Genomic DNA, 12,485 nt, shown 5'->3' on the forward strand with positions numbered 1-12,485 from the left:
GTAATAGCACAAGAGTGTAATGGTCTGTTGGGGTTTTCAGAACTTCAACTCTCGGAACACCCATTTAGGAGGTTGCTGAGTAAACCGAATGTTTCAAAAGATCAGGCCTGATCCTTCAGTTGTACCTTTTGCTTTTGGATTTGTCAGCCTGGGTCCTGAGACCATCCAATATGGACTTTTGAACTTCCCCACAAATGTGTGAACATTCGAGCGTCTTATTCCTTCAGACGGAAGAGGTTTTGTATTTGGTGTATATAGAAGAACTTTAACCCCTACATGCCAAGAAGAAACATCACCACCATATGTTCATAATTTGGCCAGGTTGGGCACAATTCTTTTCCATAAAGGTAACTCTGTCAGGTATTACTGCTTATAAAATAAAAGCTCCTTCAAAAACATACTTTTTCCAAGTACAAATTGAGGGACTTCTTAAAGAGATGATTATATGTTTTCTGCTATCAGGAGGCCATCCCCTAGTTGGCAGTTGAATATTGTACTCTTATGGCTATTAGGCCCCCTGTTGAACCAGTTCACAAGGCTTTCCTACAGCATCTGTAATGGAAAGTACTTTTCCTTGTAGCTATAACTCCTGCATGCAGGTTAGTGAAATTTAAGCTTTTTGTTCCCATCTTAGCCATATATAAAGTGTTACATAAGAACATAGTAATCATGCAGGCACCACCAAAATTTATCTCTAAACTAATTTCAGATTTCCATGTAAACCAACACATTTCTTTACCTACGTTTTGTCAGAATCCGGCTTTCCTGCCCGTAAGATCTCACTATGTTAGACATCTGGAGAGTTCTTATGTTTTATTTAGACAGAACCAAAGATTTAAGGAAAACCACACATTTGTTTGTCAGCTATTTTTAGGGTTGAGCGCACAAGGGCACCTCCATGTTGTAATCTCTCTTTGGGCTTTTAACCGTGCCAACGTCACATCTGTCACTTTCATTGGTTTTTGGGCTTGCCTTTAGAATCCGCTTGCTTTCGTTAGTGAAAGGCATGCATACGTCCTGCCTTTTCCGGTGTTTAGCACTCCTCGAGCGCACCGGCCAGCTACTGAAAACATACGAGGCTCCATGTTTTCAGCATGGTTTCTGGATCACTTTATCTTTTTATTTACCACACAGCGCGATCGCGATGGGTTTTACATAGCATGATCCCGCTCTGGTTTTTTTGGTTTTCAATTTCAGCACGATTGCGCCGCGTTTGACATAGCGTGATCACCCTTTTTTTTTTTTCCCCTTCAAGTTGTAAGGCAAAAAAAGTCTGGTTTGGAGTTTACAGCGCTAACAGCTCTAACTCAAGCAAACGCTAGACCCGTTGCATTGCTAATGCTCGTTTCTTTTGGACAGGCTTGGGTACTTTGAAGCAGTCTGATGGATAGTCTCTTGAAAGCCAGTGAGACCTTGTTTGGTAAATCAAAAGTTTATTTTAGTAAGTGTGAAAATGCTCTTGGCTCAGTTCCAAATAATATAATTGTTCAGGAGGTTTGTGGAGGATGGTGTCCTATTTAAGATATATTAAGATATATTACTGTCTTGATTCATATTCTAGAGCCCATGTACACGTAGTGACTGTCCTTGCTGAGAAATCTGTTTGGTTAGTTAGTCGTTTTTCCTTTTTTTGTCCCAGCGCTCTTATTGAGGATGGGCTTAGTTATTCTGTTCAGTGCTTATGATTGTCAGTGAAGATCCCCTGAAAGAGAAGGAATTGTTTCTTTTCTGTAATCTTAGTTCTCCTTCCGGACAAGCTCCATTGAATCCAGGAATTTTCTCCCCATTGCAGAGAAGGAGCTTTAATGGTGCACATATCATGTGTTTGCTAATTGGTCATTTTATAGGCTATTATATTGTTTTTAAATTAATTTGAATTTTCTAACATTAGGCCTAGAAAATTAAAAAGTGCTCCAGGATCCCACGCATGTGCCACACAATTCACTGCTTATAATTTCAATGGAAATTTCCCTGAAGGGGAACTAGGGTTACGGGTAGCTAACTGTTCTTTCTTTTTTTTATGATGTGTGATCAGACCATGTTTGAACATTCTGTACAATTGTGATTTTCTGTGTTAATAAAAGACAAACCTGGAATTTCTGGCTGGAGGGTTTAATAAACGCAGGCAGAACGAGTTTATTTGTAGTTTTCAGAAAAAGGATTAAGTGGATATGGCCCTAACACCCTTTTTAAGTAGAAGGGAATAAAAACTCTACAAGTGATATCGGTTTAAAACTGGAAAAGCACTTGTACTAGAATACATCAAATTTGTAAAGCACTATCAAAACTTTACGGGTGACTGGATGAGAGGTTGAATGTCTGAATTTGGTAGTGGTTGAAAGCGGCAAGAAGGCATTGGGTGCGTATCTGCTTTGAAACCATGTCCATCCGGGTCTGAACGTTAAGTGCAGGAATGGAAAACAATTGTTAGGATGGATAGTAAAGCAAGATGTTTTATCGTTCTTTGTTGGTAGAGGTTCAGGGCAGCCATAGTAAAAGTAGGAGTCCTTTAAAGCAGTGGTTCCTAACCTGTGGTCCGGGGACCCCAAGGGTCCGCGAAACCTCTTCAGGCGGTCCACGACTGCTAAGAAAATTAAATAATATGAACAGATTAGGTTCCCAGCTTTCAGTAATGACTCAGCAGAGGGTCCCCTTATTCCAATAATGATTCTGTGGGGGTCCCTGGGTTCCAGTAGCGATAAAGTAGGGGTCCACAGAAGTCAAAAGTTTGGGAACCATTGCTTTAAAGGTTTTACTTCCCAAATGATTGGGGAATAGCCTAGAAGATTTGTTAGTATTTGTTTTGCTGCCACTCATGGAGAAGTAATGCAATCGTTAATGCTTTAGATCATCCCACCAGGTGATTTGTTTATAAGGTAATGGCTATAAGGCTTTAAGCAGAACTTGGTAAAGTAATGCTTATTTCCATACCAGGGAATTTGAAAATAATCGGGAGGGGGGAGGGGGAAGAGCGAGGTAGTTAAAGGGGCAAGGCTTGGACACATTGATTTTATGGGCTGCATCTCATCTGCGAGCTTGACACGTGATTCTTGACACCCTATACTACAGCATGAGGTTGGGCACTGATAAATGGTGCACTGCCCAGCAGAAGGGATTTTGAATGGTGGTGTTGTAGTTCTCAGTCCTCAGTCTGGAGGATGGGCATTGTGATCTAGAGATTTTGGTCCATAACATGGGCTTGGACAGGATGTCTCCCACGGGCTCTGCACATCAGCCAGGGTGGCTGGAAATGAAGATCTGTGGTCGGTTTCTACTACCACATAGTTCAATGGTTTTGTGTACTGTGGGCTGTACAGTTGGATAAATAATGCATTCTGATTAAAAAGTGGTTGTATTTGAGGTCATTAGGAGCAGTTTGTCGTTTTATATTACACTTATTAACACTACAGGTGTTCGTTTTGTCTAATGGTGCAGACATTTACACTTTCTGGTCCAGACAGGTAGTGTTTTTCTCAGAATTAACAAATCATGAGAGATGCCATCTATTCACCGACACTGAATAACCGATGTTGATCATTGACTTTGTTGCTAGTGAATGTTTTGTTGGCCCATGATATCCTAATACTTACGTTTAAAACTCTCCAAAGGTGGTAATATGTGTTCTGAACCTTTGTATAAATTCACTTTTTTGCATAATTTTTCCACTGCTCCTCTCCCCAGGCGGCTCTAAGTAACAACTTTGTTTTTTAATCTCTTCCTCAGGTTTGATTCGGAGGGTCAGGTAATGGAAGCGTCGTCTATCTCCGATATGAAAGGTGGAGGAGCAGGAGGTGGAAACACCAACTGGAAAACTCTGTCTGAAGTTAAATCGGAGAACTTGGGTCACGGAGAAAAGGTGAGCTTTGTGTCGCTGCCTGCATATAATTCAAGGTCTGAGAATATTGGTTCTTCAATGACTGAATTTGGGGTCATTGGTTAAAAAGTATAAGGTTATTGAATGTTCTAAATCAATGTGTGTTTCTTCAGCAGTTAAGCATATTACTTTTTAGTTCTTGGGGTTCATTGCAAAGCATTTTTGAGCTGGACACAATAGCCCTGTACTCCGGCAGTTGAAGCCGTCTCTTCTCTTCTTGCCTTTACGTTTTCATGTGTGTTTTGGCTACTGACTGTACGGTTTCCCCAGAATTTACGTGTACATAGATGTAGGGAACGGGCACTTTTTGCCCCACTTTTTCACGGTCTAGGAGTCGTTTTTTATTGCCTCAAGTGCACTGGACCCTACTGTCCCTGCCCAAAAGCATGTATGCTGTACAATTGGTTAGTACATTATTTGTCTATTTAACATACCTATTTGTCCTTAGTATATGATAAAGGAGGTACCAGGGGCTAATGAGTTAATTCTCACTAGTGGACTGCAGCGCTTACTTGTGCCATCACTACAGTGACATGATGAAAATGCGACTCTAGGTCTGCCACTGCAGCCTAGTTGGACAGATGTAAAACTGCCAGCCCAACTTGGTAAAACAAAGCCTTTTGCCAGGTCAAAACCTTCCTTTCTAATCATAATAACACACCCCAGGAACAGCCTTGGTAGCTCACCAGGCAGGGTGCTAAATATTAAAAACAAGGGCATAGTCTACTTGTGTTTAATCTGCCCTGGCAGTGAAAACTCAAAATCGGCGTTTTCACTTTAGTAGGCTGGTGGTTCCATTGGCTAACATGGAGTTACACTGCCCACCATGCTAAAAGCTAACTTTCATTTGGGCCCTGCAAAGATATTACTCCAAGGTATCAAAATAATCATTACATTAAATCCAACTCATTACTTACATCAGCTTTAAGGTAACTTGTAATAGGAAGGTGACTTTAGAAAGTCACTAGGTTGTTGTCTAACATCTCCTCTGGCAGCCCTTTCTGACTATCTGCAGTGGTTATGACCCAAGATACCAGGCTGCCTATGAAGAGTGAAGCATTATCAGGAACAAAGGAAACTGTTAGTGGGAGGAGGTGTGACCTCCTCTAGCAGGATGACTAGGGGACGGTGGCCGCAGATGGCTGAGCTTCAAAAGGCTGCTGCCTCAATGAAGCAAATGTTGAACACTCCGCTCCTTTGTGTAGCCAGACATGTTGGCATGAACTCCAGAGCGGGAATTGTCTGCAGAACCAGTTTTCCAGGAAGAATGGCTGATCATGCTGGGTACACACATGTGTGTCCCCTGAGCTCCTGACTGGAAGAAGTCCTGAGCCAACTTGGATTCAGGCAGAGAAGGGTGCTCTGGGATTATATTTGACTGAATCTCCAGGAAGTCATGTAAAGTGGAAGGGTTGCCCTGTGGGAACTGTTGCTCCATTGACTAGTGGGTCCCACAAACGTGAAATTGCATCAAAGTGGCACTCGGGGCACACAGCTCTCAGATCACTACAAGAGTGGAAAGAAGACAGAAGGATTGACTGCTGCTCCCTGGACCCAGCAAAGAGAGGGTGCACCAAAGACTGCACTGCACCTGCCGTGCCAACTTGTGGAAAAGCTTGTCAGGAACTAGAGCAGTCCAAACACTGCCTGGAACTAATGGCATACAAACACATCAAGAACAACAGTCCCAAGTGGAACCAATGAGGTTTCCTAAGGTTAAGCAATCAGTCAAACATTACAATTCGTCATCAAACACATTACATAAAGGAAAAGCTGGTCCCCTATTATAAATACATACTAGAATTTGTATTGTTAGTATCATACACAATGACAAGGTTCTCTTTGCTCAAGTGATCAGACCAGGAAAAGGGCCAGAGTAGCATGGAACAGTGTTTACAAACATCTGGCAATGAAACAATTTAACACGATTGTGGTCCGAGCAATTCTCTAGTCCTTAAGTGCACACAGTCTATCAGGTATAGTGTTCACATTGTCATGGTTGCCGACGGCTTTTGGACCCTATAACACTAGAGGGCGATCTTCAAGACACATAGTGGTTCACTGGCGCAACAGCATAACTTCTCCTTAACTCTTAGAGAGCTGTGTGTGCCTGTATTACGCATGTGCTGATGAGTTACCTCACCAGATCTTTTTTCTGCCTAAGAGTGTGTCTTAGAACCTTCTCTGATGTGCATCAGATTTATTACAAGGTCCTAGCCCTGATACTTTTAGGTGTTTTTGATTTTTATTTTCCCTGCAGCCGTTTCTCTCCCTGGCATTAAGACCAGCTGTGAGCGTCATCTACTGTGTGGAACTGATGACCTCCATACCTTAGGTCTTGTTTAGGTGCTGCGCTTCTGAGCTACACAGCGTGAACTTCTCATTCACTCACATACTTTACATAAATCTGCCATCTTGTAGTTGGACCCAGAAATCATGACTTAGTAAAATATTTGTTTTGGGGGAGGGCGGGAACAGCATCAACCATAGGCATAGCCTATGAAATTACACACAGACCAACAATGCCAAGTATGTTGTCTTAATCTTCAGATTTCTTTTATTTCTTTTGTGATACTGGGTTCGGAAGCAAGAAAATCTTTTTGCGTGATCTAGATGGAAATTATAAGTAGGGGTCCATGCAATCTGAGGTGAGGACTGGAAATAGGACATGAGCCCAAGGAGGAGGTGAAATCAAAGACCATGCCAAGAACAGGTTCTCCTAGGGAACCTGGATGGTACACATGCCACAGAATGCTACTTGTGCAGGTTTTGTTTTACTCTGGAACCCTGCTGTACCTTCTGCCTAAAGGAGTATGGAAAAGCCTCCTTTTAAATTCTGTCCAAAGTGCCACTGCAAATTCGCACAGATGGGTGGTCGCAAGATATGCAACCTCAGCTTTTCAAAGGACCATAAATCAGAGACCTGTAAGATCTGTGTCCATTTTAACCTAAGACTTAAAGTTAAAAAAAAAAAAGCAAAGGTGGGAACAATACACTGTTGCTCATGTGAAAGGGCAGAGTTGGCAGAATTTGGCTCATTGATGAGGAGGAATTGGGCACCTTAGATGGTACAGAGAAAGCAGAAGGGGAAGAGCACTAAACTCCTTTTGACATCAAAACACCTCAAACTGTAACAAAAGAGATCCTTTCAGTGCCACAAAACCCTAAGGCTTCAACGTGCAAAACACATTTTGGAAGGATAAAGATGTAGTACACTGATAAGAGAAAACAAATGATACCACGGTGGCAAAATAACCTAAACTAATGGGCTCGGGATAGACCAGGATCAAGGATGGGGGAATGATAAAAACAGTCATCCCTTGTAACCCAACATAAGACCCTGAAGGGATCTTCTTCTTCGACAGTCAAAAATGTAGGCTCAAATCCAAAATGTCAGACATCTTTCAAAAGAAGGATTTCGCTGCTTTCATGGCATCAAATAAAATTCCAAGTGTAATGGGACAAACTAGACCCAGAGACACATATGTAGAGAAAGAAGAATCAGTCCTTTTATACTAGAACCAAAGCCTCTGGCACAGGATCCTTACTTACAGAGGAGGACATAACAGCAAGGAGGCATGTGAATCAGACATGGAATCAGATAGATGCAGTCTCTCTATTAGTGGAGGTAGAACCATAACCCACTTGACCGTATCTGCTACTCAATTTGTCTGTTATTCAGTAATTAAAAGGGCTGTGGCTATAGCAGGGTGAAGCTAGAGAAAGAAGAGGAATGTTCCTTCTTCATCGAACTCTACTTACTTTATAGAGAAAATGAACGCTATTCCCCTATTCTATTTAGGGTTTTACTATAGTGAAAGGACGTTGTTAAAGAACCGGGTTCCTGCAAAGCTATTACGCCTATAGTGGAGAAGAAATATAGACTTTCTCCATAAGACCCCACTTGCATTAAAGCCCAGGAAGAACCTGACTCCCTCGTCATCACAGCCAGGAAGTGAGCTAGTAGTACAGCCACCAAGTTTTCCCTCAATAAACCGAAAACACAACCTAAAAATACTAAACATGGATACTGTGCATAGAAATACAAGGCACACCAACAACAAATATGCCAAAGAGCCAAGCCTACAACAACCAAGAAAGGACCATACTATCTGAGGCTGTAATTTGTTGAAGAAAATTACCATAGAAACAGATCCACCAGTGCAAAGAAACACATGGATATATTGTAAGGAAATGGCTCCCTGTTGTAGTTACCCCCCGATTTTTGCCTGATACTGATGCTGACTTGACTGAGAAGTGTGCTGGGACCCTGCTAACCAGGCTCCAGCACCAGTGTTCTTTCACCTAAAATGTAACATTGTTTCCACAATTGGCACACCCCTGGCACACAGATAAGTCCCTTGTAAAAGGTACCAGTGGTACCAAGGGCTCTGTGACTAGGAAGGTCCCTAAGGGCTGCAGCATATGTTGTGCCACCCTAAGGGACCCCTCACCTAACACATGCACACTGCCATTGTAGATTGTGTGTGTTGGTGGGGAGAAAAAGGCAAAGTCGACATGGCATCCCCCTCAGGATGCCATGTCCCCCTCAGGATGCCATGCACACAAAATACTGCCTGTGGCATAGGTAAGTCACCCCTCTAGCAGGCCTTACAGCCCTAAGGCAGGGTGCACTATACCACAGGTGAGGGCATAGCTGCATGAGCAATATGCCCCTACAGTGTCTAAGTCTATTCTTAGACATTGTAAGTACAGTTGTGGCCATATTAAGTATATGGTCTGGGAGTTTGTCAAAAACAAACTCCACAGCTCCATAATGGCTACACTGAATACTGGGAAGTTTGGTATCAAACTTCTCTGAATAATAAACCCACACTGATGCCAGTGTTGGATTTACTAAAAAATGCACACAGAGGGCATCTCGGAGATGCCCCCTGTACTTTACCCAATTGTTCAGTGCAGGACTGACTGGTCTGTGCCAGCCTGCTGCTGAGAGAAGAGTTTCTGACCCCATGTGGTGGGGGCCTTTGTGCTCTCTGAGGACAGAAACAAAAGCCTACTCTGGGTGGAGATGCTTCACCCACCCCCCTTGCAGGAACTGTAACACCCAGCAGTGAGGCTCAGGCTTCGTGTTACAATGCCCCAGGGCACTCCAGCTAGTGGAGATGCCCGCCCCCTGGACACAGCCCCCACTTTTGGCGGCAAGTCCAGGGGAGATAGTGAGAAAAACAAGGAGGAGTCACCCACCAGTCAGGACAGTCCCTAAGGTGTCCTGAGCTGAGGTGACCCCTGCCTTTAGAAATCCTCCATCTTGATTTTGGAGGATTCCCCCAATAGGAATAGGGATGTGCCCCCCACCCCTCGGGGAGGAGGCACAAAGAGGGTGTAGCCACCCTCAAGGACAGTAGCCATTGGCTACTGCCCTCCCAGACCTAAACACACCCCTAAATTAAGTATTTAGGGGCTCCCCAGAACCTAGGAAACTAGATTCCTGCAACCTGAAGATGAAGAAGGACTGCTGACCTGAAGCCCTGCAGAGAAGACTGAGACACCAACTGCTTTGGCCCCAGCCCTAACGGCCTGTCTCCCCACTTCGAGAAAAACCTGCAACAGCGACACATCCCCCAGGGTCCAGCGACCTCTGAAGCCTAAGAGGACTACCCTGCATCTAAAAGGATCAAGAACTCCAGAGGACAGCGGCTCTGTTCCACAAAGACTGCAACTTTGCAACAAAGAAGCAACTTTTAAAGACCACACGTTTCCCGCCGGAAGCGTGAGAATTTCCACTCTGCACCCGACACCCCCGGCTCGACCTGCGGAGAACCAACACTACAGGGAGGACTCCCCGGCGACTGCGAGCCTGTGAGTAGCCAGAGTTGACCCCCCCCCCCGAGCCCCCACAGCGACGCCTGCAGAGGGAATCCAGAGGCTCCCCCTGACCGCGACTGCCTGCTTCAAAGAACCCGACGCCTGGGAAACACACTGCACCCGCAGCCCCCAGGACCTGAAGGATCCGACCTCCAGTGCAGGAGCGACCCCCAGGTGGCCCACTTCCTTGCCCAGGTGGTGGCTACCCCGAGGAGCCCCCCCCCTTGCCTGCCTGCATCGCTGAAGAGACCCCTGGGTCTCCCATTGAAACCTATTGTGAACCCGACGCCTTTTTGCACTCTGCACCCGGCCGCCCCTGTGCCGCTGAGGGTGTACTTTCTGTGCTGACTTGTGTCCCCACCCCCACCCCACCAGTGCCCTACAAAAAACCCCTGGTCTGCTCTCCGAAGTCGCGGGTACTTACCTGCTGGCTGACTGAAACCAGGGCACCCCCTTCTGCATTGAAGCCTATGCGTTTTGGGCACCACTTTGACCTCTGCACCTGACCAGCCCTGAGCTGCTGGTGTGGTAACTTTGGGGTTGCCCTGAACCCCCAACGGTGGGCTACCTTGGACCCAACTTTGAACCCTGTAAGTACTTTACTTACCTGAAAAACTAACAAATACTTACCTCCCCCACGAACTGTTGAATTTTGCACTGTGTCCAATTTTAAAATAGCTTATTGCCATTTTTGCCAAAACTGTACATGCTATTGTGATGATTCAAAGTTCCTAAGATACCTGGGTGAAATACCTTTCATTTCAAGTATTGTTTGTAAATCTTGAACCTGTGGTTCTTAAACTAAACTAAGAAAATATATTTTTCTATATAAAAACCTATTTGCCTGGAATTGTCTGAGTGTGTGTTCCTCATTTATTGCCTGTGTATGTACAACAAATGCTTACCACTACCCTCTGATAAGCCTACTGCTCAACCACACTACCACAAAATAGAGCATTAGAATTATCTCTTTTTGCCACTATCTTACCTCTAAGGGGAACCCTTGGACTCTGCGCATGCTATTTCTTACTTTGAAATAGTACATACAGAGCCAACGTCCTACATATATTCTCTACTTTCCCAAACCAGAGCAGAAGGTAAGATTAAAATTATACCTTGGGTTCTTAAACGAAGATGTCAAGACACACAAATTCAAGATAACATTTCAGGAAGTCATTCCTGTTTGGGCAAGGAAGACTATGTGGTAACAATAGTCTTAAAAGGTGCCTTCCTTCATGTGCCAATGAATCAATATCATCACAAATACCTTAGATGTGTAAACTGGGATCCTCAATATCAGTTTAAAATACTACCCATTGGGATAAAGTCCAGTCCAAAGTGTCTTGCAGTAGCAGCAGCTTATCTCAGAAAGCAGTCAATACATGTACATTGAAACCCAGGCATCCGTCTAATGAAGGGGAACTATTTCCTGCAATGTGAGAAGAGCACCAGTACAGTGTTTTCAGATGTTGCACAGACTGAGATTATAAGTAAACTTCAAGAAATCGTTCCCATTACCGGCACAGGAAAATGTGTTCTTGGCAACACCCCTCAATTCAAAAACTGCACTGATAGACCCTCACAGAAAAGAGGGTTTTGAGACTGTAGGAAAGAATTGGTCTTTACTAAGTGTGTTGATGTTGGAGCGTAAGGATTGTAAAGAGAATAAGGCTGATGGCTTCATTTATTTAATCTTACTGCATGCCAGACTACGCCTGAGACCATTACTTGAGTTGCTAATGAGACAACACAGAACTAGAGGAAGTGGAGCTACCTAGTGGTTGTTACAAGCTAAATTTTAAAAAAACTGCTAAAATGGTAAACATGGTGGAGCTGATTACCGTTTTTCTAGGGATAAGGCCATACGGACACAAATGAAAGAAATGGACCTGTTGATACAAACAGAAAATATAATAGCACTGGTTTACTTGAGCAAACAGGGGAACAACACATAAACCCTGTCCAAATTAGCCGAAGAATTATGGAAATGGATCATAAGGATCAAGATCCCAGTTAGTGCTCCACCTAGCTAAATGTAGTAGTAGACCGATGCATGTCTCATGAATGGGAGCTCAATCAGGAAGGTGTAGGCAACCTTTTTGCAGACTGGGGCATACCAACAATGTGCATGTTTGCAAGGCAGAAAACAAAAATGCCAAAACTTTACATCGCGTATCACCTCCCACTCTCCCTGGGAAGTGCACTGTCATTGAATTGGTTAGGGATATTTGCTTATTGTTTGCCCCAGTACCACTGTGACTTAAAGTAATCTGCAAATGCAGGATATAGAGAGTACAAATGCTCCTAACAGCCCTGATGTGGGCAAGCCTGCATTGGTCTGGCACCTAATGTCACTGTCCAAAGAACATGTTAAAAGGTTACAAAAGCAAACCTATTAATTATGCAAGGGAGGAAAACATTCCATCCGGAGTCAGCTCACCTATTGCTAGTGGCTTGGCACCTACAGACATAAACTTTGCACACCTTAACCTTTCTAAGAAGTAATTGGCAATCATTAAGGAGCAAAAAGAGTCCACGTGCACAAATAGACTATACCGGTAAATGGGTTCCTCGTGTAGTATAAGACAGGCAAAGTCATGGTCTAATCGTAGAGTTCCATAAAAGTAGAACCACTCAGAGCTCCTCTTTCAAGTAGCAAGGCCTTCTAGGATTTCAAGATTTGCACCAAACCCCTGGCTTGAAAGCTCCTTTTTCTCAGGGAGCAGGCAATCAAAAAGGAGGCGCTTTCAGGTGGGAAGAACAAGTGTTCTGTTGTTGCCTC

General features: G+C 43.9%; 1 protein-coding gene across 1 annotated transcript in view; it reads left to right on the plus strand.

Annotated features, from left to right (window-relative positions):
* RPA1 (replication protein A1) overlaps window positions 1–12,485 on the plus strand; it is a 210,108-nt gene that overhangs the window by 121,352 nt on the left and 76,271 nt on the right. Inside the window, exon 13 of the mRNA XM_069226140.1 lies at window positions 3,724–3,856. Within this exon, the coding sequence (XP_069082241.1) occupies window positions 3,724–3,856 (133 nt within the window). The remainder of the gene's footprint in view (window positions 1–3,723; window positions 3,857–12,485) is intronic.

This window comes from Pleurodeles waltl, chromosome 3_1, assembly GCF_031143425.1.
Source record: "Pleurodeles waltl isolate 20211129_DDA chromosome 3_1, aPleWal1.hap1.20221129, whole genome shotgun sequence".
In the NCBI taxonomy this organism is placed as follows: Eukaryota; Metazoa; Chordata; class Amphibia; order Caudata; family Salamandridae; genus Pleurodeles; species Pleurodeles waltl.